This window comes from Giraffa tippelskirchi, chromosome 5 (genome assembly GCF_054371585.1).
Source record: "Giraffa tippelskirchi isolate mGirTip1 chromosome 5, T2T-mGirTip1v1.2.pri, whole genome shotgun sequence".
NCBI lineage: Eukaryota > Metazoa > Chordata > Mammalia > Artiodactyla > Giraffidae > Giraffa > Giraffa tippelskirchi.
The window spans coordinates 105548798-105574927 of record NC_137279.1 but is presented as its reverse complement, the minus strand read 5'-3'; the positions used below and the strand labels follow the sequence as shown (position 1 = coordinate 105574927).

The 26130-nt window shown below is 42.1% G+C and overlaps 1 protein-coding gene and 1 long non-coding RNA gene across 6 annotated transcripts in view; one reads left to right on the top strand and one right to left on the bottom strand.

The window, feature by feature from the left end:
* LOC145507124 (uncharacterized) overlaps positions 1-3422 on the top strand; it is a 61561-nt gene extending 58139 nt beyond the window's left edge. Inside the window, exon 3 of the long non-coding RNA XR_014054601.1 lies at positions 1598-3422. This is a non-coding gene — a long non-coding RNA (uncharacterized LOC145507124). The remainder of the gene's footprint in view (positions 1-1597) is intronic.
* Positions 1-26130, bottom strand: part of VTCN1 (V-set domain containing T cell activation inhibitor 1) — a 69791-nt gene that overhangs the window by 27129 nt on the left and 16532 nt on the right. For 2 of the 5 annotated variants that reach the window (XM_081492991.1, XM_081492989.1), the window contains exons 1-2: positions 12017-12375; positions 2168-2232 (exon numbers count right to left, since the gene is read on the bottom strand). In XM_081492991.1, the coding sequence (XP_081349117.1) occupies positions 2168-2232; positions 12017-12102 (151 nt within the window). In that variant the 5' untranslated portion in view covers positions 12103-12375. Of the gene's footprint in view, positions 1-2167; positions 2233-3904; positions 4042-12016; positions 12376-26130 lie in introns of those variants that run through there. The other 3 variants (XM_081492992.1, XM_081492994.1, XM_081492993.1) reach the window with 2 other exon arrangements.

Sequence of the window (26130 nt, the reverse complement as noted above, 5' to 3'; positions counted from 1 at the left end):
CTTAGCCACTGGACCACCAGGGAAGTCCCCGTTTTTCATATAGAATGTAGTGTTCTGTGTCTTGCTCTGCTGCTCAACAGTATGTTTCTCGTTTGAAAACATACGTCTCTCGGTCACCAGGAAATAGAAGTTAAAATCACAGCAGTATTCCACAATATCTAGTGTTGGTGAGGACGTGAAGCACTGGGTCCCTAATACACCTCTGGTGAAGAATAACTTGGTAAACCACTTTGGAAAATGAAACGGCAGTAACGACTAGGATCTATTTATTGGCTTTCTGGACATACTGTTTTGTGAAGTGCTTACTTTAAGATACTAGAAAAAAGATCAAAAGTCAGCAACAATTAGGTCCTACTGTATAGCAAAGGGAACTATATCCAGTCTACTAGTTTAAACCACAGTGAAAAAGAATTAAAAAAAAAAAAAGAATGTACATATGTGTATAACTGAGTCACTTTACTATGCAGCAGAAATTAGTACAACATTATAAATCAACTATACTTCAACAAAGATTTTTTAAATAACAAAACTTAAATGGATCATCACTTTAAAAAAAGAATTAAAAGACAGCAAAACAAAGAAGGAAGAGGAACATTAATACAGATAAAAGCTAGAATTAATTAAATAAGAAAATCAGAGAAAGTAAAAATAAAACCAAAACCTGGTTCCTTCAAAACTACTATAAAGCTAATTAACACCTTGTAAATCTATTTTAAGATGACAGAGGGTTAGGGGAGAAGAGCACCCAAGATTAGGAATAGGAAGAGACAAGATAAAGAGAAAACAAATTATAAAAGAATATTAGAGTGAAACAGGCTAGTGGTCTCAGAAACAGATCCATACACATCTGGATACTTGATTTATGATAAAAATAACACCAATGAGAAGTGGGGGAAGGATAGTGTTTTGATCCATCTTAACCACCGTCTTTGTCCATGCACAAAATTATTCTATGGTTGTAGATATAAATGTGAGAGATTAAACATTAAAGCTTCTACAAGATAACCTAGAAGAAAATATTTATGACCTTGGAATAGATAGATGTCTTAAACAAACTGCTTACAAAAAATTCCTGATATAAAGAAAAAGATAAATTGGACTATGTTAAAATTAGGAACTTCACTCATTGAAAGACATCATTAAGAGAGTGAAAAAGCAAGCCACAGAGTAGAAGAGACTTCGCAATACATATAACGAAGTTGCACTCAGCATATAATTCCTACATATCAAAAAGAAAAAGATAACCCAATAGAAAAATAGATGCAAGACTAAACACACATATTTATTGATAAAGAAAATGGAGAAAGATGCTAATATCTTCTCTAGGCAAACACATCTACAACGAGTTTTATTCATTTAGGCCTTGTGATTACTATTTAGTGGCAGCACACACATTGGAGGATAGTGACAGAGAGAAAAGACAGCTGGAACTATAAGAACTGAAGTTATCAAGTGACAGCTTTGGCCACAGTCTAAGTTAAAATAAATGTGTTGGCATGAGTCAGGCGCTTCAAGGGAAATGAAGCAAATGACTTGCTTCAGATAGGACAGCTGCTGGTCTAACTCACTCAACGTCTTAATCTGGCATCCATAATAGATGCTCCTGAGACGTGGCCTACACAGAAGAGAGGGCTGCTCCTGCAACTGACATCAGTTGACTGCCTTTGGAAACTCACCATCCATGCCACAATGGCATCTGTTTCCCACATGGAACAGCAGTTATGATCAGTAAGTATTCTGTTTAAGAACCCTGTGTTTGAAGACTTGATATTCTTCAACCCTTCAGCTGATGCCTCATTGCAAAGAAATCATCTACTCAGGTCAACTGTTGATAGAATGGCTCAGCCAAGGCACTTAGCTATGACCCCAGAATGATATCTTCAGCACTGTCTGGTGAACAGAACAGTCTGAGAGACTATTCCATTTGATTCTCTCAACTACCTGGTGACGTAGATATTATTTCTTCCACATCATGTATGAGGGAACTGAGGTCTGGGGAGTTAAACGACTAAAGGGCAGAGAACACAGTCAATAAGTAGAAGAACCAGTGCTCTCCTCTGAAGTTTTCTGGGTTCAGGCCCTGTGTTCTTGCCATTCTACACATTAAATGATTAGGGACTTACTGATGAGCAGCGGATGGATTGTGGTAATGCAGGAAATCACATACCTGAAATGCCAAAACCGATGATAAATGCAATTGCTCCAGCCAGAATAATGATGATGCTAATAATGCTATGGAGAGAGAAAGAAACAGGAAATTACTTCTTTATTCCACTTAACATGCTGCTTTGCAACCTGGGCTCATACCTGCCCTTTGTAAGAGGTGCTATGTAAAGACTCCCCACTTTTTCTTCAACATACATCCTTTCCTAGAAATAGGTGCCTTAGAAAGGGATCTCAACAATTCCATCCTCGGCTCCCTGGGTGCTGGGATAGATTAAAGGAGTGGCTCTTTTGTCTGACTATGTGCATCATCTTACTTTCCTATTTCCAGATCAGTGAAGATCAGACACAAAGACTGCTGGGGAAAACCCAATGGCATTTCTGTAATGCTAGGTGCCACTTGTGGGAGACTAGTTCAATCCTTAGCCACCCTGAGCATTACTGCATCCCTCTTATTACATCATTAATCTATCTGTTTTGTCTCCTTCCATAGACTTTAAACTCCACTAAGGACAGTGGTCATATCTTTGTTTTGTACCCACTAGCCCACTTCACTCTGTAGATACTCAATTAAGTTTGTTTTCTCTTATTAAAACAGTACAAAGTTTATTACAGAGAGCTTAGGAAATACAGATAAGCAAAAGTAAGACAATAGAGTCACCTGAAACTCTACCATCCAGACATAACAACTGGTAACTTCTTGATATGTATCTTGCCAGTTTTCAATGAGCAGATTAATAAATGATGTTTAGGAAATAAACAAATAAGGAAATATCGCTTACATTTACTGAGTGCTAGAATTATGTCACAGACATGCAGTTTTAGGCACCATTTATGGACTATGTCATTTATCCATGTGATAAGCTTACGAGGTAAACAAACTTATCATCTCCACTTTACAGATGAAGACATGACATAGGGATAGTAAGCTTCTTCCCTAAATTCACATGGTTGGTAAGTGGCAGAGCTGGGATTAGACTCTGTCTCCAGAATCTGCACTTAACTACTTCCTATACTGCCTCCCAGGGATGGGGGTTCAAGATGGGGTGTGTCCCTCCTCTCTGCCTAGAGAAACCCATTAGGGGATACCGGCTTGAGCTGCTGAGAGTGACTCAGACAGAACAGAAGGTGCAGGTCAGAGCTGGCTTGATGGCAAAGCAGTCCCTGGGAAGCTTGCCCAGTGCTGCCTGCTCAGGTGCACAAGTCATCAGGCAGGTGTCCTCTGCCACAGTCTCATTGCTGCCAACTCACACATTCCCTGCACCCACACCGATGTTATGCAATAGGCAGGACAAAAGAGAGGCACAGGGAGGCAAAGAATGATGCTATAGAGAGAGAAGAGAAGCACAGGGCACTCTACTTGCTGCCCCAAATAGGCTCATTGTACCCAGCTCCCCTCAGCTCAGGGATGGGCCCACCAGAGAGAAACAATAGACTCATGAGGAACAATTTAAGTAAACAGTTCCCCTACAGGTTAAGCCCTCATGAGGTATAGCCATAGGGACAACAATTGAATAGGCAAAATGATCACTAGGACTGGAATCAATCTGCAGCTGATTCCAAGAAGAGACCACATTTGACCACTTCCCCTTTTATTTACACACCTAGGTGTGGCCTCAGATATTATTGGTCCAAGTGTGTGAGAACAGCTCGACAAACTCAGAGCAAGAGATACTGTCTGGCTCTCTGACTACTGAGCTGGACAGAGCGAACTTGCATTTGTGACCCAGGAATCACTTACCTTGGGTGAATTACTTTGTCTCTCTGAGACTCAGTTTCTTTATCTTTAAAATGGGAGTAGGAGTAATTCCTGCTCCATCTGTTATAAAAATATTACAAGTTGAAGTGTGCCTCTTCCTACTCATATTTTGAAGTCCTAACCTCCAGGACCTCAGAATGTGACTTTATTTGGCAATAGTCATTGCAGATGTAACTAGTTAAGATGAAATCATACTGGAGTAGTGCTGTGCTTAGTTGCTAAGTCATGTCCAACCCTTTGCAACCCCATGGACTGTAGTCTGCCAGGCTCCTCTGTCCATGGCGATTCTCTAGGCAAGAATACTGAAGTGGGTTGCCATACCCTCCTCCAGGGATTCTTCCCAACCCAGAGATTGAAGCCACGTCTCCCGCAATGCAGGAGGATTCTTTACTGTCTGAGCCACCAGGGAAACCTACACTGGAGTAGGGTAGGCTCTAATTCATATGACTGGTATAATCCCTTCTCCAGTGGATCTTCCTGACCCAGGAATCAAACTGGGGTCTCCTGCATTGCAGGCAGATTCTTTACCAGCTGAGCTACCAGGGAAGCCCCTGGAGTAGGGTGGGCCCTAATTCAACATGACTGCTGTCCTTATTGTAAAGGGGATATTTGGACACAGATACTCACAGGGAAAACAGCATGTGAAGATGAAAGCAGAGATCTAGAAGCCAAGCAACACCAAAGATTGCCAACTAATACCAGAAGCTAAGGGTGAGGCCTGAACAGATTCTTCTCATGGTCCTTGGGAGGAACCAATCTCGCTGACACCTAGACTGCTAGTCTCCAAAACAGTGAGATAATATTTTTTTTCTGTTGTTTGTGGTATTTTATTACAGCAGCTCTAGCTTTGATCTTGTTTTAAGATCAAATGGGCAATGATTGTTGCATATTCCATACAGGGCTATTCATATGTTTCTTTTTAACTGTAAAAAATTTACCTCTGGCTATTTGCTGCATGCTTATTATTAAAAGCTATGATAAATCTGGAGAATAACCCAACTGGTAATAATAAAAATATCATAAGTATTTTGGTATGTCAAAAAGAGCTTTTAGTAAGCTTGGTGCTAAGCATTCAGTGTACATTTTCTCATCTGTTTGAATGATCAGGTCCTGGTCTCCTTAATTTCTCTCATATTCCTCCATTTCTGTCCCCACTGCTCCTGGTCACCACCGTGTCTCAGCGGCATCATTGCAACACTCTCCTGACAGCCCTTTTTCTAGACTAAACCTTGCTAACCCATGCTTCACCCGGCCAGAATCAGTGGTGACTTAAGAATTTTTTATTATGTGTTTATTTCTGGCTGCACGGGGTCTTTGTTGTTGCACACAGACTTTTTCTAGTTGCGGCAAGTGGGGGCTCCTCTCTAGTTGCAGTGCACAGACTTCTCGTTGCGGTGCCGTGGCTTCTCCCGTTGCAGAGCACGGGCTCTAGGCACACAGGCTTAGTAGCTGTGGTGCTCAGGCTCTAGAGTGTTATGGTGCACAGGCTTAGCCGCTCCACAGCATGTGGGATCTTAGTTCTCAGACCAAGGACAGAACCTGCTTTGGCAGGTGGATTCTTAACCACCAGGAAGTCCCAGAGTTTCTGTATGAGTGTGGCTTAGGGGAGATGACCTAGTTGAAATGGGGCTGAGGGTGATACTGAGGCAGTGTAATACTGTAATCACGGCATGGCTTCTGGGTCCAGCCTGAACAGGTTCACATCCCAGCACCACTATGTACTAACTGCGGACCTTGTTCCCATTCCTTCTTGTGAAGACTGAGTTGACACATTTTAAAAAATCACCTAGAACAGCAGCACACAGGAAGCTTTAATCACTATTAGCTATTACCATTCTTGTTTTCCTTCTGTGGTTATATAACAAGCACAGGTTTCTAACTAAGTATACATTTCCTTGGTGGTGCCAATGGAAATGATTTTGAGGACCACCCATTGCTTAGCTACAGAGCCACTGGTCAGAATGACTACAAATACTAGTCCTGTGCTTAAAACTTCAAGTGCCTTTCCATCTCCCTCATGGTAAAAATCCACTTTGTTATGTAGACGACATGGCCTTCCAAAGGGAGTCTTAACCCTCTCTCTCGCAGCTTCCCACACTGCCCCTGGCATCCTGTACTCCAGACCACCCTTCCAGCCCACTGGGCCATCACAGATCTCCCTGCCACAGGCCTACCCTCTCTAACGAGGCGAGTGGACAGCAGAGACACTGAATAGATACCTGGACACTCACCAGCAGGGAGGGGACAGTGGAGATTGTACATCACAGTCAGAGCAGCTGAGCCCATCTCCCTCACCACCAGGCCCACATGCTTCCCCTGCAGTGGAAGCAGAGCCCTGTTGTCTGTCAGCAAGTTCCCTCTCTAAGCAGAAATCACCTTGAGATTTTTTCTGAGCTGGTATTCCCTTGGGAAACGGCTCAACCTCCAGAGCCTTGGAAAGAGAACCAGGAACTATCAGAGCAGCCAAATGAAGTAATTCCTGTCTGCTGCTTGTTAATTTTTTAAAAAGATGAATAAAATATTTCACACAAGGTGTTCTTACATCGCTTTTTGGTTTTTACTTCCCAAGAATAATTTCTAATAACTACGCTACAGGAAATTTTTAATGCAAAACTGTGTCTTCTAACCAACTGCATTGGAATTCATAGTGCACATTTGTTAGACTCTCCTGATAAAAAAGCCCATATGACAGCCAGTGTCTTTGGAGGATTTGTTCACTTAATAAACATTTATTAAGTACTTCCTAAGTGCAGGACATTGTTCTGGGCACTATGGAGGAAGTAGATGAAGTAAACCAAATGCCTGCCCTCAAGAAACTTACAGTAAATTGAAGTAAGACACACACACACATAAAACATACACAAACACACATTGCACACACAGACACATATACATGCCACTGTAACAAGACATAATGTGGTGAGGGTTTCAGTGAAGAGAGGAGCAAGTTCTCACAGGAATTCTAGGAAGGTAGGAAGTTATTTTTAGGGCTTCCCTGATGGCTCAGCTAGTAAAGAATCCGCCTGCAATGTGGGACACCTGGATTCGATTCTTGGGTTGAGAGAATCCTCTGGAGAAGGGGAAGGCTACCCATTCCAGTATTCTGCCCTGGAGAATTCCAGGGACTGTATACTCCATGGGGTCGCAAAGAGTCAGATACGACTGAGCGACTTTCACTTCACTTCACTTCACTTCAGGAACTTATTTAAATCTGAGAGAAATAGGGAGAATGAAAGTACATTTTCACGGACAAATTTCAAAGAAAGAGAACAGCTTCATCCAAAAATATATGTAGCTAATTCATGCTAATATATACCCTGTCTCCAAGGCAGAACCAAAAAGAGAAGTTGTTTCTGCTGCACTGCATGGGGTCAGAACCCGAGCATCACACCGTAGGGCTCTGGGCCTGCGGAGGGGAGTTTCAGGGGCAGCAGACCTCGGCCTTTTGGGGAGGGGCCCGCCTTGCAGCCTGGGAATCAGCATAAAACATCCACACAACCTGAGGATGGCCTCGCTCACTTTGCTCATGTGTCTTTGTTTCAGCTGCTGGCCCTCTCTGCGGCAGGTGAAAAAAATGAGGCACTTCTGTTAAGACATGCTGTGCTCCCGAATAACCTCATGTTCTACAAAATCACACAATGAACGTAATAGGGCTTGTGGGGGAAAAAATAGGGTTAAAGGAAGACCATTCAAACCCATGTGACTCTGTGATCAGTCTCTTAAGAGACACAGTAATTGGTACTTTGGGAGATGACTTGGCAGCCAAAGCAGGCAGCTTAGTAGGCCCAGAAGCTGCTTCAGGGAAAATTTTAAATGCACAGAAACCATTGAGTGGAAACTCCAACTTAAGGTGATATGAGGCAGTGAGGTTGTGGTAAAGGTGAGTACAATGGCGGGAAGTGGAACTGGGGCGGGGTGCAAGGCCGGAAGGGGGCCTCTGGGGTGGGAGCCCCAAGTGCATGGGTTCACTTAAAGTTAAAAGAAAAATAGAACAGAAAGCCGTACTCAGCCCTTCCCACTGACACTGTCATTCTTCTCTGCTGTTTCACCTCCTCTCGCCTTGGAAGAATTTGCATGGGACTCAATACTAAGTTCATGTTAAACTGTATCAGTCCCTTCTTTTCCAATCACATATGAGCTAATTGACTTTATAGATATCTATATTGCAGCAGACAGACTATAGTAATGAGTTACCAAGAAACAAGATCAATGATTCCCTAACCCTGCAGTTTTAGAAGTTCCAAATAGGCAATCCCTTTGACCTAAAAATCACCCCTCTAAATAGGGTACCACCTCCTTCTGGCTATATGAGACCCTAATAAATTTTATTTGCAATTCCTTGTTGAAAAAGAAGCAATGTTTAATCTTCTTTAGTTTATATTTTTATGAAATGTGTTATTAATATATGCTTCCAAAATCGTATGCAATTCCTAGAAATTTATCAATTCAAGGTCTTTGCTATCCGTGATACGTCCGGTTATAGTGTAATTAGTCATAACTCCAGTTATTATCTTAAAATGTTATCTCACTGAAACAATCAAATTTCCTTGTCAATTGCATTGAAGTGAACTCTTGTCTGGAAAATCCCATGGACGGAGGAACCGGGTAGGCTGCAGTCCATGGGGTCGCTAAGAGTTGGACACGACTGAGCAACTTCACTCTCACTTTTCACTTTCCTGCATTGGAGAAGGAAATGGCAACCCGCTCCAGTGTTCTTGCCTGGATAATCCCAGGGATGGGGGAGCCTGGTGGGCTGCCGTCTATGGGGTCGCACAAAGTCGGACATGACTGAAGCAACTTAGCAGCAGCAGCAGCAGAACTCTCATCAGGTCTTTAAAAAAAAAATAAAAGAGAATTGGGATAGAGATATCTATCTTTTAAGGACCAACTCTTATTGTATCAGAGATCCATAAAGATGATTAAACAATAGCTAATGCTTATTGGTCCTGTTTTGTGTGCCAGTGCTATGCATCCAGAGTCTCTTTCATTCCTTACAGAAATGCCGTGAGGCAAGCGTCACTATCTTTACCCTTTTACATGTGAGGAGACTGAGGCTTAGCTTAAGTAAATGACCAAACTCTCACAGCTAGAAAGAGGGAGAGAGCCAGGCCTCAAACCCAGGGAGTCCAGTTTGTGAGCCTGTACTCCTAAGAGCCATACTTGTAGAAAAAGTGCCATATGGCAGGAGGCTGCAAGTTTGGAAGGCCCCCTCAGCCCCACCCATGAATATCTTCTCTAGCTCTATTTCTGAAAACAAGGACTTCCCAGATTTGCTATGCTGTTGTGCAGAGCAGTCATCCGGGAAGACATCAAATGCTCTTTGTTTTCTTCAGACATTGATGGTTTCTCTGTTGTCCAGTTTCTGCCTCCTTCTCAAATACCTAGAAAACTGAGAGAGACTGTATTTCTTATAGATTATCAGCTGACCTCTACTTGTGCCACTGATAAATGATTAATACTCTGAAAACTAGATTAAATTAGCAAATATGGGATTAATCTGAATAAATTCTACTTTTAAATATTACAAGCAGAATATTTGAGTAAATCAAGTAAATATTTGAATAAATCAAACATATTACTTTGTTTATAAACTAATGAAGTAACTAGGTTTATAAAGGGATGCTGAAATTGAAGATATTTATTACATCCTATCCAAAAAGATTCTCTCCCTCTGCTTTTTTTTCCCCCAGAAAAGGAGAAAAGGAATTATTTTAAACACTATGTAAAGCATTGGGCTTCAAGGTAAAATTATGTACCATTTTCTAGATATCAATTAATATAGATTTTAGGTTTGTGAGAAGTTTAGATTGCTTCTCACAAGTTCTTTCAAGTTCTTTCTTTCTTTCTCAAGTTCTTTCTTTCCCTGAAGAATCCAGAGTATGTTTCCCTACCTCTACGTTCCTTTCCTTCACCTCTTCATTTTGGGGAAATCAAGGCCAGTGTGGATTCAGGAAATGAGATCACAGAGTGGATCTGAGAATGAGCAGCAAGAGTGGGAAGTGGAAAGTGAGGAGGAAAATTGGCAAAGAGAAGGAGCTGTTCCTGGGAGCTTGAGGAGAGTGTGTGGAAGAGGGCGCACCCTTTCTGGGCAGGCCCGCCCTGCCCTTACTGCCTTAATGACAGTGGACAGCATGGCTTTGTGTTGGGGAAAGGGATTTTAGGAAACTGTGTATGAGAAGCTTGGGTGCTTTTGAGAGTCAAATTGAGGAATCCTCTCTTCTTTCAAGCTGCCACTAGGGGTCATGACACAGGATTGTGGGGTCCTCCATATCCTGGGCCCCAGGATTATATCATACCTGGGCCCCAATGCCACAAAACCAGAGACATGACCAGCAAGTGGATTTTATCTCTCACACCAACTTCTTTTGTATGATTGATGGTGGTGGCCTAGGATATCATGTTGGAAAAGACTGTAAGGCTGCCTCTGGGCTCAGCAAGAGAGAGGACCACTATTGATTAATGATTTCTAAGTGATCACATGGGCCCTATCCCTGGGTTAGCAGCAACACATGAAAGGGGGCTTTAATTGGCTGATCAGTAGCAACTACCTGAGTCTCAGGCTAATTTAGTTCAGTTCAGTTCACTTCAGTCATTCAGTTGTGTTCGACTGTTTGCAACCCCATGGACAGCAGCATGCCAGGCTTCCCTGTCCATCACCAACTCCTGGAGCTTGCTCAAACTCGTGTCCATCGAGTCAAGGCTAGTTTAATAGCAAATTGAGGCTAATTTAATAGCAAATCGAGGCTAATTTAATAGCAAAGTAATGACAATCCAATGGCAATGTTAGCTGACTGCATATTTTGGCATAAATATGCCCATTTTTTAAGAACACTGATTCATGTGTATATTTAGGACAGTGTTTCTCAAGCTTAGCCTTGCTGATGATTTGAACCAGATAATTCTTGGTTGTGGGGCTGTCTTGTTCATTGTAGGTTGTTTAGCAGCATCCCTGGCCACTAGCTGGGATGCCAGTAGGACCCCTGCCTTCTTGTGACAACCTAACACCATCTCCAGATGCGTCACCCAGGTTGATAAGCATGGATCCAGGAAAAACAGGATCAGGGTGGTGATGTGATTAGAAGAGAAGCCTTTTGGAGAACAGTTAGTAGAGAGGACTAACTGTAGTGATGGTCATTCCAAAAGGAAATAGGCTATATGGGCCTGTTCTCCATCACCCTGGAAGCAACAAAGCCAGTAGGTGAAAGTGCTAGAGGTTAGGTTTAGATTCACCATAAAGAGAAACTTCCCAACAGAACTCTGTCGTACTGGCCTGAGCCTGCAGCCCCCCATTACCACCTGTGGGTGTGCACACTGGGGTTGAGCAACCAGTTAAGGAGAGAAGATGGAAGGGAAGAGCTTCTGGCACTAAACAAGGGTTGGAACAATCCCAAAAGTCCCTTTCAAATATAGTAGTTAAATGATTCTGTAATCTGATACTCCCTGGCATTTGCTCTGGCCTTGCCACTGCCAGAGTTCTGTATTCTGTACCTGCCTCCTAAAACCTTTGTTAATCATGTAACAATGATAATTGATACTGAGTGTATGACCTCATTTAATCCCCACAACAGCCCCCTGAGGAAGGTAATAATAATTGTGTTTCATAGATGGGGAGACCGAGGCCCGCTATCAAGGATCTCATCCAAGGGCTCATCCCTGGGAAATTAGACTCCATCATCCATGGCCTTCATTATTATACTCTAGTTTATATAAACCCAAGTTTTGTAAACCCCAGTGTTCAGGTCTGTGCTGAGGCTCCTGTTTTGTACAGTTGTAACTGGTGGAAGGACTACACGGCCAGTTTTACATGGACTGAAGGAATCTCCCTCTATCTTTTGTCTGAAACCCAGAAAGGAAAACAGGAAGGAGGAGTGTCAGGTGGAAAAATACAAAATGTTCATAACTAGACACCACCTTTCCCCAGGCAATGTTGGGTTTGCGGCAAAGCCGTTTTATTTCATTCTTAAGCCAGCTCTATTTATAACCGTCCCCCGATTGCCCACAAAGCCCACATTAGCATTTCATCAGCCGGGTGCACAAGCAGAGCGAGACAAAAGTCAGTACAAGGTTGATTCCTAGTCCTTTTTCTAGTCTTACCTGTACTTCCCATTCCTCCTTATTCTCACTCCGGAGAAAAAAAAAACATTTCCAGAAGATTCCTTCAGCAGCATAACTGATCTCATTGTGTTTAACAACAAACACACTTCAAACCTTTTGCAAACCTCCCGTGACGTGTCTGTACTGTTAGAGAAGCCAGGTGTCCTCTCAGCAGTCTGTGTGGCCTGCACTGTAACAGCTTAATTGTGAGTCTCTCAAACCGGCCTTGAAGAGATGCTCACAGCACCCAGGGTGAGGTTTGGCTGCTAACAAGCACTTCGTTTGCGTGATCACAGTTGTTGTTTGGGCTGCTCTTCTTTCACCACTGCCTTCTCCCTCAGTCTGATCATTTCTGGAATGGACGAGACTGAGAGAAGGCACTGTGTCACCCTTGCCCCTTATCAATTCCTCACAGAGCCCAGCACTCATGATCTGAGGAAGCCTTGATGGGAGCAGGGGCTGGTCTCATTGAGAAGGATGCCATTCATCCTTTGGTGGTGGGGGATTAGTTGCTAACTCATGTCTGACTATTTGTGACCCTATGGACTGTAGCCCACCAGGCTCCTCTGTCCCTGGGATTTCCCAGGCAAGAATATTGGAGTGGGTTGCCATTTTCCTTCTCCAGGGGATCTTCTCAGCCCAGGGATCGAACCCATGTCCTATGTCTACTGCGTTGGCCAGCAAATTCTTTACTACTGAGCCACCAGAGAAGCCCATCACCTTTGCCATACCCTAAAGCCACAGTGACTGTTTGGTGTTGTATTCCTTGACCTGCCTTCAGGATCACGCACTGTCACTGAAGAAATTCAGATAACTGCTTGGACTATATCCTCTCAGAATACCTAACCCTGGGATTAGTTCACTGTTTATTCATTAAGAAAACCAGAAACAAGCACATCTGTCTTCCTCAGAGCTTTTCTCTAGCCAAGCACATATATCTGTCCCAGGCAGTCTCTGCATCCTGAAATGGGACACAATGTTATATCTGTTGACTCCGATGCTTCCATCATTCACTCTCTATTTCAGTAACACTAGAAAATATCCCAGAGAAAAGCAGGCCACTGGAAATCAGTAGGGATATGGTGTCCAGTCTTCCAAAAGTCCTACAAGGACTACAAATCTGCTGCAAATCCTCACCTGCTAGGACCCACATTCTCATCTTTTAGACATGGGCACAAATCTCCAGGTGTGGCCATTGGAAAGGTTTTAAGGATGGAGATGTGGCCATCAGGCTGCTGGGCTCATTCTCTCAGGACCTGGTCTGTCTGTCTCAGCTGCACTCTTCAGCTGCCCTAGTGCTGCCTTGTGCTCTATAATAAGCCTTGGTTGTCCACATCAAGGATGGTTCTGAAACCCAATGCAGGGGAGACGCTCCCTGTCCTAGGAACCACAGCCATCCTCAAGTTGAACTCCCCTGTGGACCTGTCTGCTATAGACACGAAGTTCCCTGGCCTTCCTGGACTCTGCACCCTGCCTCTGCTCTGGAGCTGGGTTTAAACACAGACCTTCTCATGATGATTTCAGACTCTGCTCTTGGTCTTTCCCTTCTGGTCCAGCCTGAGTTCTGGCGCCTTTGTCTCAACTTTCTCCTGTAGATTCATGGTTTCTGCATTCCCCTGGTACTACATGCAATAAGAACCTACTGTGTTCTCCAATACCCACCCCCAACTCCCATCCCAGACCCTGTGAGCTACTCTAACCCACTGAGACCCAAGATCTGGCACAGACCCGGAGATTGTTACAGGGCTACAAGGAAACACAAGATTTCTTTTAATCTTCTGAGTAAGACTTCTCAGAACACATTCAGATACCATATTCTAGTAAAAGCTTAAGACTGAAATCTCAAGTATAGATTTGAGAATGAAAAGTGAAGCATGCATATAAATTCTGAAAGTTTAAAGTTTGAACACAAATATAAGCTCAAGAAGAGTTTACATAAATTTGTGGATACTTTATCCCATTTCTTGCCCCACTCTGGCCCCTACCTCCATGTTCCGTCTATTCTACCCTACTTTGGGCCTCTAAATTGGCCAGGCTGTTTCTCATCTCTGTGCTTTCTTCATGCTGTTTTTCCAGTTCTTGGAATATGGTAGGCAGTTAATGTTTGTTGAGTAAGTGCTCGACCTTAGAAAACGTTTCCCTCAGAGTGTCTAGCACATAGTATTTAAAACTTTTTGAAGTAATGGTTAAATTAAATATCAGTACTGTGTTACTAAGGGAAACTAACACATTCTTAACTTTTGAGCATCCAATTATGGCAGATATTATCATTTATCTTCCTTTTTAAAAGAAAATATTGGGAGTTTGGGATTGACATGTACACACGACTATATTTAAAATAGATAACCAACAAGGACCTACTGTATAGCCCAGGGTACTCTGTTCGATATTCTGTAATAAGCTGAATGGGAAAAGAATTTGTAAAACACGGACTTCTCTCATGGTCCAGTGGCTAAGACTCTGAGCTCCCGATGCAGGGGACACAAGTTCAATCCCTGGTCAGGGAACAAGATCTCACATGCTGCAACTAAGACCTGGTGCAGCCAAATAAATTAAAAAAAAAAAAAAGAATTTGTAAAACAATAAACACACACACACACATATGTATAACTGAATCACTTTGCTGTACACCTGAAACTAACACAACATTGTTAATCAATTATACTCCAATATAATTTCTCTCCATGAATGACTTATGAAAGAGAGGAGTCCTTAAAGGAGCTTTGCAGAGAATGAAAATTTAACTTTCCAGCAACAGTGAATATAGATATATTAAAAAATAACCATCTTACTTTATAAGTGTTTAAAATGCTGAATAAAACAAAGCAAAACCACATGCATATTATTTTTGAACACTTGCTTTTGCTAGCAAGAAAAAGAGGTGAGATGTACAGAGGCTGAAAATGAAGGAGACACATGACTCCAGGGGGGTAAGAGAGTGCTGAGCAGCGGCTGGCCATGCTTCCCAATGACCAAAAGCTTCTGTCTTAACAGTCATACAGAACACAGAGACAAAGCTAAGGGACCACACAAGCTAGGGGCTTCAACTGGAGACTCAATTAAGCTAGGAGCCCTACTTCCCCAAAGGACGATAGCCTTATTTGGTCTTAATTTTGAGTGAAGAGAAAAAAATTACTCCCCTGAGTCTGGGTATATATTATTCAGTCATCATGCATTTTTGAAGCCTGAATTCACAACACATCCAGCCCCAAAGAACCCTAAACCAAGAATCATGTTTAAAGAGTTCCTAGTAGGCAAAGTTTCGATGCTTGATAGAAGTTGAAGGAAATATTTCTGAAGAAATATACTTTCCAACAGATGAATGGATAAAGAAAATATGGCATATATCCACAATGGAGTACTCAATCATTCAGTTCAGTTCAATCGTTCAGTCGTGTCCGACTCTTTGCGACCCCACGAGCTACAGCACGCCAGGCCTCCCTGTCCAACACCAACTCCCGGAGTCTACCCAAACTCATGTCCATTGAGTCAGTGATGCCATCCAACCATCTCAGCCTCTGTCGTCCCCTTCTCCTCCTGCCTTCAATCTTTACCAGCATCAGGGTCTTTTCAAATGAGTCAGCCCTTCGCATCAGGTGGCCAAAGTATTGGAGTTTCAGCTTCAACATCAGTCCTTCCAATGAACACCTAGGACTGATCTCCTTTAGGATGGACTGGTTGGATCTCCTTGCAGTCCAAGGGACTCTCAAGAGTCTTCTCCAACACTCAATCAAAGAAAAGAATGAAAAAATGCCACTTGCAGCAACAGGGATAGACCTAGAGATGATCATACTAAGTGAAGTAAGTCAGACAGAGAAAGACAAATATCACTTGATATCTATTATGTGTGTAATCTAAAATATGACACAAATAAACTTAATTACAAAACAGAAACAGACTCACAGACACAGAAAACAAACTTATGGTTACCAGAAAGTGGGGGGGATAAATTAGGAGTTTGGGATTCACATATACACAATAACATATATGGAGTAGATAACCAACAAGGACCTGTTGTATAGCACAGGAAACTATCCTCAATATCTTGTAATAATCTATAATGGAAAATAATTTTTAAAAGGATATACACATGTGTGCCAAGTTGCTTCGGTCATGTCCAACTCTTTGCGACCCCATGGACTGTAGCCTGCCAGGCTCCTCTGTCCATAGGATTCTCTAGGCAAGAATACTGAAGTGGGTTGCCATGCTCTCCTCCGGGGAATCCTCCCCACCTAGGGAGCAAACCCATGTCTCCTGCATTGCAGGTGGATTCTTTACCACTGAGCCACTAGGGAAGCCTGTATATATAGACCTGTACAAACTAACAACATTGTAAATCAACTATATTTCAATGAAAATATTTTAAAATATTTTAAAAATTAGAAAGCAAATCATTTTCCCACCTCAAAAAAGAAAAGAAGAAGAAAGAGAAAGAAATATACTCTCAACCCAGGCTCCAACAAATTTCCGCAAATGAAATTCCCCCAAATCAGTTCCTAATAAAAAAAAATTATTAAGTACACAAAGAAAAAACTAACATGAAAAAGGTTGGTAGAAACAAGCTGCAGATTGGGAATGAAAAGACTTTGAATATTGAAACTGCTAGATACAGTTTATAAAATAAGCCTTTCAAATTTGTTAAAATAAATGGAAGAGGGAAGGCAAGCCCGAGTAAGGAACAAGAGACTAAAAAAGCTGATTAGAAAAATTTGAAAAAGAATCAGACAGAATATATAGAAATGAAAAATAAACAATTGAGTTCAAGCTTACTGAACAGGTTAAGTAGTAGATTGGATACAACTGGAAGAGAGAAATAGTTAATCTGAAGTAAGAGTGGAAGAGTTACACACAGTATAGTACAGAGAAACAGAGGTTAAACATATAAAAGAGGGGATGGAGGATCAAGAGGGTAGAGAAGGGGGAGCTCACTTCCCCTCACAAACATATCAAAAATATACTCTCCGTGTGGAACAATTCTCAGAGAAAAGCTGCTGGAAACTGGCACATTTCCTGTACAAACAAAGCTGCAAGATAGATCTCCACAAAACAGTGTAAGATTAAAAAAAAAAGAAGAAGACCTCAGTATGGGACTGGTGCCCCTGAGGGATCTCTAAGGAAGAGAAAATCCACAAGGGCAGACCCCCACCAGGGGAGACTGCTCGCCTGCTGGGAAATCCCCTCAGACAGAAGAGCTGGAGAAAACTAGACTCTAATTGCATGGAGAGCCCTGCTGGTTTGCTAACAGTCAGGGCAGAGAGAGACCTGAGCTAGTGGTCAGGTCAGGGAATTTCATTTGCTGAAATTTGTTGTGGCCTGGGCTGAGAGTACATTTCGCTTTCTTCCTTCCTTCTTTTTTTTTTTTTTTGGTGGGAGAACCACCAAGGAGAGAGCCTCCTCGCTGCACTTCCCAATTCGAAGAGGAGAACTTCCTGGTTCGGCTCGCTCCACACCCCAGTCTGGCAGGAGATGCGAGCAAAGATCCAGTCTGCCTGTGCAGAGACAAACCAGGGCACCTGGGGTGTGATGGAACTGAACAGCAGAGATGGGTGTCAGCACACACCCCGGGCAGCGAGGTGAGCCAGCCAGACATTGTCAGCGCACACACCTGGTAGATATTGTGGGCAGTACCACAAGAAAACACAGCAGCTAAATGCTGAATCTTAGGCAGATGAGCCCTGGGAGAGGACCTGACTTAGCTGTATGGAGACAGCCAGGAGGGCCTGGCCCAGGGGGAGCCATGGAGCCCATTGTCAGCATGCATGGCAGAGGAGGGCCTGGTCTCAGCAGAGGTTGGCACCACAGGAATGCACAGTGGCTGGGGACGGAGTCTCAGGCAGATAGGCCCTGGGCAGGAGTAGGCAGTAGTTCATTTCCCGGTGGGATCGCTCAGGCTCCACTCACCCCACACTGCAGCTTGGTGCTGGATCTGGTGCGGACACATCCTGGGAGAGGTCTGCCACAGAAGCAGCCCAGGTCCCCAGTGGCAACCTAGCACCTCAGTTCCTGCAGCCACAGCCCCTGAGCCCCCAGCCCCATCACACCACAGCCTAGCACTAGGTCTGGGATGAAGACAACAGAGAAAGGGAGATGACCTTGGGCTGCTTCCGGGTGTGGGTTCACTGTGACCGTGCAGGCCTGACTTGCTTCAGTGGTCACTTCCTTTAGGACTAGGCATATACTCAAGGGCAATGGAGCTTGATTGAACTTGGGGCTTCTACTGCAACAACTGGGGAGCAGACCCTTCCTCCCAACAGGGTGGTAACAGTCACGGAGCTGTGAGGGGGCCCTGCCTCTACATCCAGCCAGGCTCTTGGTTGTGACCCCTACCAAGAGGATGACGGCCAGCACACTGAGGAAAGATGGCTGGAATACACAACCAAACCATGCCTTGAACCAAAGATACTGGATTCACACAGTCTACACAGGGATACTCCCATATAAAAACAATCCTTCAAGACCACAGTAGATAATTTTTTCTCCTAAATTCACAGAGACAGAGAAAGTTAAATAAAATGGAAAAGCACAGGAACTGCTCTCAATGAAAAGAACAAGAGAATTCCCCTGAAAGAACAAAGAATGAAACAGAGCTCACCAGTCTGCTAGAACCTCAGTTCAAAAAGGAGGTTATAAAAATGTTAAAGGAATTAAGAAAGATTATCGACAGAAATGCAGATCACTGTGACAAGGAACTAGAAACCAATCTAGTGTGGGAAAGTCTAGGTGTACCAATCAAAATTAGACAATTCAATTGCCAAGATAAAAACCAATCTAGAAGCAATGAACGGAGAAGGCAATGGCACCCCACTCCAGTACTCTTGCCTGGAAAATCCCACGGGTGGAGGAACCTGGTAGGCTGCAGACCCATGGGGTCGCTAGGAGTCGGACATGACTGAGCGACTTCACTTTCACTTTTCCCTTTCATGCACTGGAGAAGGAAATGGCAACCCACTCCAGTATTCTTGCCTGGAGAATCCCAGGGACGGCGGAGCCTGGTGGGCTGCCGTCTATGGGGTTGCACAGAGACACGACTGAAGCGACTTAGCAGCAGCAGAAGCAATGAATATCAGACTAAATGACACAGAAGAAAAAAAAAATGTGATCTGGAAGATAGAATAATGGAAACCATCCAATCAGAACAGCAAACAGAAGAGCAAATGAAAGCAACATACATGATCTATGGGATAATATAGTAATATAAAGCATTCCAACCTACACATAATAGGGGTTTCAGAAGGAGAATAAAGAGCAAAGGGGATTGAAAAAGTATTTGAATAAATTATGGCTGAAAAATTCCCAAACCTATAGAAAGAAACAGATATCCTGGTACAAGAAGCACAGAAAGTCCCAAACAAGATGAACCCAAACAGGCGCATGCCAAGACACCGTAATTAAAATGGCAAAAATTGAAGAGAGGATTCTAGAGGCCACAAGAGAAAAACAAAGGGTCAGTTACAAAGGAACCCCATAAGGCTATCAGCTGATTTCTCTGCAGAAACTTTGCAGGCCAAAAGGGAGTGGCATGATATATTCAAATTCATGAAAAGGAAAAGGAAAAACCTGCAACGTAGGATACTCTACCCAGCAAAATAATCATTTAAAATAGGAGAGATAAAGACTTTCTCACACAAGCAAAAACTAAAAGAATTCAACAATACTATATCTACCCTAGAAGAAATATTCAAAGGTCTTCTCTGAAGAGAAAAGAAGCAAAAATCCATAGGAAAAGGAAAAATCATAATAGGAAAGGTAAATATATGGAAGTATTGAAGATCACTTAAATAAACCAGTATATAGATTAAAAAACAATCAAAAATTTTTGTAAAAGTGACTATAACTATAATTATCAGCAAAAGGATAAGTATGAAGATGTAAAATAGGACATCAAAATCACAAAATGTGGGGGAGGGGAGTATAAAAATGTGTACCTTTTAGAATGTGTTTGGATTTATGTGACTATCAGTTTAAAGAAAGTAGATATAGTTCTGGGTCAACATACTTGAACTCCAGGGTAACCACAAATCAAAAACATAACAATAGATTCACAAAAAATAAAAAAGAACTCAAGCATGTTATAATACAAAAGAAAACCATCAAATCAGAAAAGGAAAAATGAAAAGAAGAAGAAAAAGAAAACATTAGAGGAACAAATTCATTCCTAGATTTTTCTGCTATTTTCCAAGCAATTTTATAATGTCATCTTTTATGCTGGGATTAGAGGCTGGGAACAGGGGCTGGGAAAATGCAATGAACTGTTCATTCCAAAGGCAAAGAAAGAACTGGGTAGAATGGAGAATGCAGCGAGTGAGAAGGCAAGTGTGGGGGATGGGCCCCTCATGCTCCCTCTCCACTTCCGTCTGGGGCTGTGCTTGTCCAGATGCCCTCTATATGGTCACTGATGCCATGGAGCCAAGGGGTACATGAGACACATCTGAGTAGTCCAGGCTCCAGAACCAGCCCTGTTTCCACAATACCTTAAGGCAGATTCAGAGAGCATAACTATTTTCACATTTGTCTGCCAAGATTTCTGGGCTTCCTTTCAAACCCTTAAAAAAGGATCCTTTTTCTATCCACTTTAACCAATTATGCAGTATTACCCCAGACCCATAATTTAATCATTTTTTTCCAGGCACTGGAATAACTGAGGGGCAAATCAGTAGCATTTGTTCCAAAGTTCCTAAGAAGATACCACATTCTTTCAGCTCACTTGCAAGCTACACAGACTCCTTATTCTTTTGTGTATGGCCTCCCTCAATAGTGGCAATGTGTATCAGAAGCTGTCTCCTTGCCCTCATCAACCCTGTACATTTCTCTGTCTGACACTTTTCATATTGTATTAAAATGATCTATTTATATATGTGTGTCTTCTTTAATCTCCTCTCAATTTCTCAAGAACAGGAACTGCACCTTTTTGTTTTTGTGTAATAGGATGTTAAATTTAAAGTTTCAACTGAGATTCAAGATACAATAGATGCTGCATACCAAACTGAGACACCACATCACTCTGTAGAGTTTAAAAATGGAATCTTTGACAACCAGTTCAGTGATTCTTAGCTACCTCAATCAGATGAAGGACTATAAAAAAGAATCAAAGTAGAAAGAGAAGATTTGTGATGCTATTTCTTAGGAGAAAAAAACTTTTTCCTCTGCTATGAGCACATACTTTTCTCCCTCCCAACACACAAATACAAAGCACAAAGTTGGGGTGTGGTGAGGACACCATGGACTACAGACAAAGTCATACTTAAGAAATTTAATGTGATCTAGAACATAGGGGCTTCCCAGACAGTGCTAGTGGTTAAGAACCTGCCTGCCAATGCAGAAGACATAAGGGATGTGAGTTTGATCCCTGGGTGGGGAAGATCCCCTGGAGAAGGGCATGGCAACCCACTCCAGTATTCTTGCCTGGAGAATCCCATGGACAGAGGGGCTTAGCAGGCTACAGTCCATGGGGTCACAAACAGTTAGACATGACTGAAACGACTTAGCACAGCATTTATAGCATAGAACAGGTCAATGAGAGAGAGAGAAAGAAAGACAAAGATAATATGCATTTGGAGGTCACCATTCTTTCATAGGGCTTCCCAGGTGACTCAGTGGTAAAGAATCCACTTGCAGTGTAGGAGACATGGGTTTGATTCCTGGGTTGGGAAGATCCCCTGGAGAAGGAAATGGCAACTGACTTCAATATTCTTGCCTGGGAAATTCCATGGACAGAGGAGCTTGGTGCACTGCAGACTATGGGGTCTCAAAAGAGCTAGACACAATTTAGTGACTAAACAACAACAACAACTCTTTTCATAAAATAAGGAATAGATGAATTTGTCCAATAGGCCAGACATCTTGGAGCCATAATGAGTTCCCACCAATAGGATTACCTGGGAGATGAGACCTGAGCATTGAGAGTCATGTGTGAAGTAGACTTTTGGGGAACAAAGGGCTGAGGGGACATCAGCCAGATGATGAAGAGGACAAGTTTTCATCAGAGGCTTCAGAAGTTTCAGCATGTATTTCTCTATTGAATGTACTTTAAAAGGTCAGAGGAAGATAAAAATAAAATCTTGCTTTGATTATAACCTACTGGTCATGTTGGATCAATATATCAGTCACATTTATTCCCCTAAGTGTCAGACATAGTGCCTGACTCATCCTAGACATTTGACAAATGCCAAACTGAGCTGATTGATTTTGGCACATACTCTTCTATGAATCAAAACATGTCCATGAGGCAGCCCAAATGGATGGCAGCCCATATTTTTATTTCAAGGTTATGTCTATTTAAATTACACTTTGGGGAAGATTTTATGGAAACAATTAAAATTACCTTCTAAATACAAATATAGATTTAGATATCAGCTCTTATTTATTATACATAAATATAGTCAAGCTCTAGAGACTCACTTCTATTGCAAATTCTATAAACCCCAAACATCTTGTGGTCTGGTTTTTGACAATGTTACAAAGAATTATGAATCCAATAGAAAAGTTTAACTGAAACCAACGGACATGTAGGAAAGTATCCAAAGGCATTACATGGAAACTGCACAGAAAAAAACTTAAAAAAAATCCTCTTCCTCAACTTCTGTTCTTACTAGCTCCCCAAACTTTTCTCTTCTCAAAAATTTCACCAGATTTTCTCTGAAATCCACTCCCTTGCCTCTTCTTCCTCATAGTCTCAAATCCACTCTCAGCTGCAAATCCATTCTTCTCTTCCCTTTCTCTTATACCATTTCCAGACTTCTCTGCATGGTTTACTCCACTGAATTCATAATTATGAGTGGTTGAGTGAGCAGACTTAGCAGAAAACACCAAGATTTTCCTGAGGAGTTGTGGGGAGAAAAAAGAGGCTGTGAACTTCATTTTCCTCTAACAGGGAGACTTGCCAAAGGGCAGCATTAGGAGGAAGAGTACAGCAATAAACTATAATGGAGAAGAATCTGAATTAAATATATGACTGAATCACTTTGCTATATGCCAGAAACTAACACATTGTAAATCAACTATACTTCAATGAACAAAAATGGACATCAAAAAAACCTGGCCTCTATTTTACTGCCTCTGGGGCTTTCTCCACCTCAGAGTAACTCATCTTTAGCTTGATTATGAAGTGAAACCTTATAAGAGATGTATTGCTTTGGGTTTTGTTCCCAATTAAAATGTATAATATAATATTTTATCTCATTAGTCATTGATGTGAAAGTGTTAGTCGCTCAGTCACGTCCGACTCTTTGTAACTCCATGGACTGTAGCCCATCAGGCTCTTCTGTCCATGGAATTATCTAGGCAAGAATACTGGAGTGGGTAGCCGTTCCCTTCTCCAGGGGATCTTCCCAACCCAGAGATTGAACCCAGGTCTCCTGTTTGCAGGCAGATTCTTTACCATCTGAGCTATCAGGCAAGCCCCTTAGTCATGATACTTGGATGTAAATGGGTGTATTAGTTACTTTACTGGGAGTAGGCTTGGATGGTAAGTTAAGAAGGAAGAGACTAAGACATAAGAAAGAAAATCTCAATAATGAGGAAAAGTGGAAATATTAGATACAAAATTTGCCATTTTCTTTTTGAAAACGTTGGCAGGGTTAGTTCTGGTCCTAGAAAAAGGCTTATGTAAAAATTATTATTTTGGGGAGTCTAGTTGTCTGGTAGGAGTGTGAATTGGAGCAAACTTTAGGGTAGGGACAGAGCTTCCCTTGTGGCTCAGTTGATAAAGAATCCACCTGCAATGTGGGAGACCTGGGTTCAATCCCTGGGTTGGGAAGATCCACTGGAGAAGGGAAAGGCTACCCACTCCAGTATTGTGGCCTGGAGAATTCCATGGACTGTATAGTCCATGGGGCTGCAAAGAGTCGGACATGACTGAGCGACTTTCACTTCACTTAGGGTAGAGACAGAAGGATAATTTGGCCATGTGTACTATAATGCTTCAGTATGCATAGTGAGTCTTGATCTAGCGATTCTACTTCTAGGAGTCTACACTAAAGAACCAGCAGAATGCATTTCTAAAGACATTAACTATAGTGTTGATTAAAATTAACATAGTAGTTGTGGGCAAATAATTGGAAGCAACTACATGTCCGAGAATCGGGAACTGAGTGAGTAAATTAAGGTTCATCCCTAGAGGCGATGCTATGTAGTTGTAAAGAATCACATTATAAAAGAATGTTTGTTTATGTGAGAAACGGTCACAAAATTGATAAGTAGAAAGTAGCTTCTAAAATAATATGTACTGTATGCTACCATTTATTAAACCTAAAAATGGAGAAAAAAGGCTGAAAGGATATGTTAAAGGTGGTTATCTCCAGATTCAGGATGGTATACATTTAGATATTTTTTCTTTTGGGCTTTTCTGTATTTTCCAAATTCTACCCACTGTCCCCATATTACTTTTGTAAAACAAATAAGAAGAACATATTTTAAAAAAGAAAACATTGCTCTATTTTCTCTAAGTTTGAACTCTCTTTGAGATAGTGTATGAACAGGCATCTTTCAATGAGATGCTCCCACAAAGTTGTTCACTTACAATAATTTCCTGGATCAATGGTTTGTACTTATCATAGAACTCCCAGGGGAAAAGCCAGAACCCCGTGAATGCATGCTAGAAGTTACCCATAACTGGTTTTTCTTCCTTTAAGTTAGCAGGCAAGATGCCTGAGGTGATGGAGACCAGACTCAGTTTGGGGGGCCCAGGTGAACAGCACCAGGAGCCCCAGTAAACAGCATTTCCTTCACATTTGGACACCTTTGGGGAATGCTGATGAAAGCCACCATCCTGTGCTTCACTGCTTTACAGTTTTGCCTTAAGGGTAGAATCCCTTACATGTATTAAACAGATTATCTCACAGGCCCCACACTTTCTGCCTCAGGTAATTAGCATTTACAAACAGATAATAGTTGATAAGAATAAATGGAGTATGTTGGGATTACTCTTAGTAAAAATGCTTATTTGCTGAATCTATAAAAGTTGAGCATTTCATTAATCTAGAACTTTTTCTGTGAGAAATGTCAACCTAGAAAAGGAGAAAATAGCCAGATTTATCTTTTTTTTTAAAGTTTTGATCTTTCTTGCTTTTTTGTGCTTCTTTGAAGCACAAGCTGGAATCAAAATTGCCGGGAGAAATATCAATAACCTCAGATATGCAGATGATACCACCCTTATGGCAGAAAGCGAAGAACTAAAGAGCCTCTTGATGAAAGTGGAAGGGGAGAGTGACAAAGTTGGCTTAAAACTCAACATTCAGAAAACTAAGATCATGGCATCCGGTCCCATTACTTCATGGCAAATAGATGGAGAAACAATGGAAACAGTGACAGACTTTATTTTTTTGGGCTCCAAAATCACTGCAGATGGCGACTACAGCCATGAAATTTAAAGACTCTTGCTCCTTGGAAGAAAAGCCATGACCAACCTAGACAGCATATCAAAAAGCGGAGACATTACTTTGCCAACAAAGGTCTGTCTAGTCAGAGTTATGGTTTTTCCAGTAGTCATGTATGGATGTGAGCGTTGGACTATAAAAAAAGCTGAGCGCTGAAGAACTGATGCTTTTGAACTGTGGTGTTGGAGAAGATGCTTGAGAGTCCCTTGGACTGCAAGGAGATCCAACCAGTCCATCCTAAAGGAAATCAGTCCTGAATATTCATTGGAAGGACTGATGCTGAAGCTGAAACTCCAATACTTTGGTGACCTGATGCAAAGATCCGACTCATTTGAAAAGAGCCTGATGCTGGGTAAGATTGAAGGCAGGAGGAGAAGGGGACAACAGAGGTTGAGATGGTTGGATGGCATCACTGATGCTATGGACTTGAATTTGAGTAGGCTCTGCGAGTTGGTGATCGACAAGGAAGCCTGGCATGCTGAAGTCCATGGGGTTGTAAAGAGTCGGACAAAACTGAGTGACGGAAAGTTTTGATCATGTTCAAAAATTTTCAAGATTTTATTTTTCTCCTACAATTTAAACACAGAAGTTTTAGGAGACCTCTTTTATTACTATTATTTATTTATTTATTTTGGCTGTACTAGGTCTTTGTTGCTGTGCAGGATTTTCCTCTAGTTGAGGAGGTCGGGGGCTACACTTCATTGAGATGCACAAGCTTCTCACTGCAGTGACTTCTCCTGT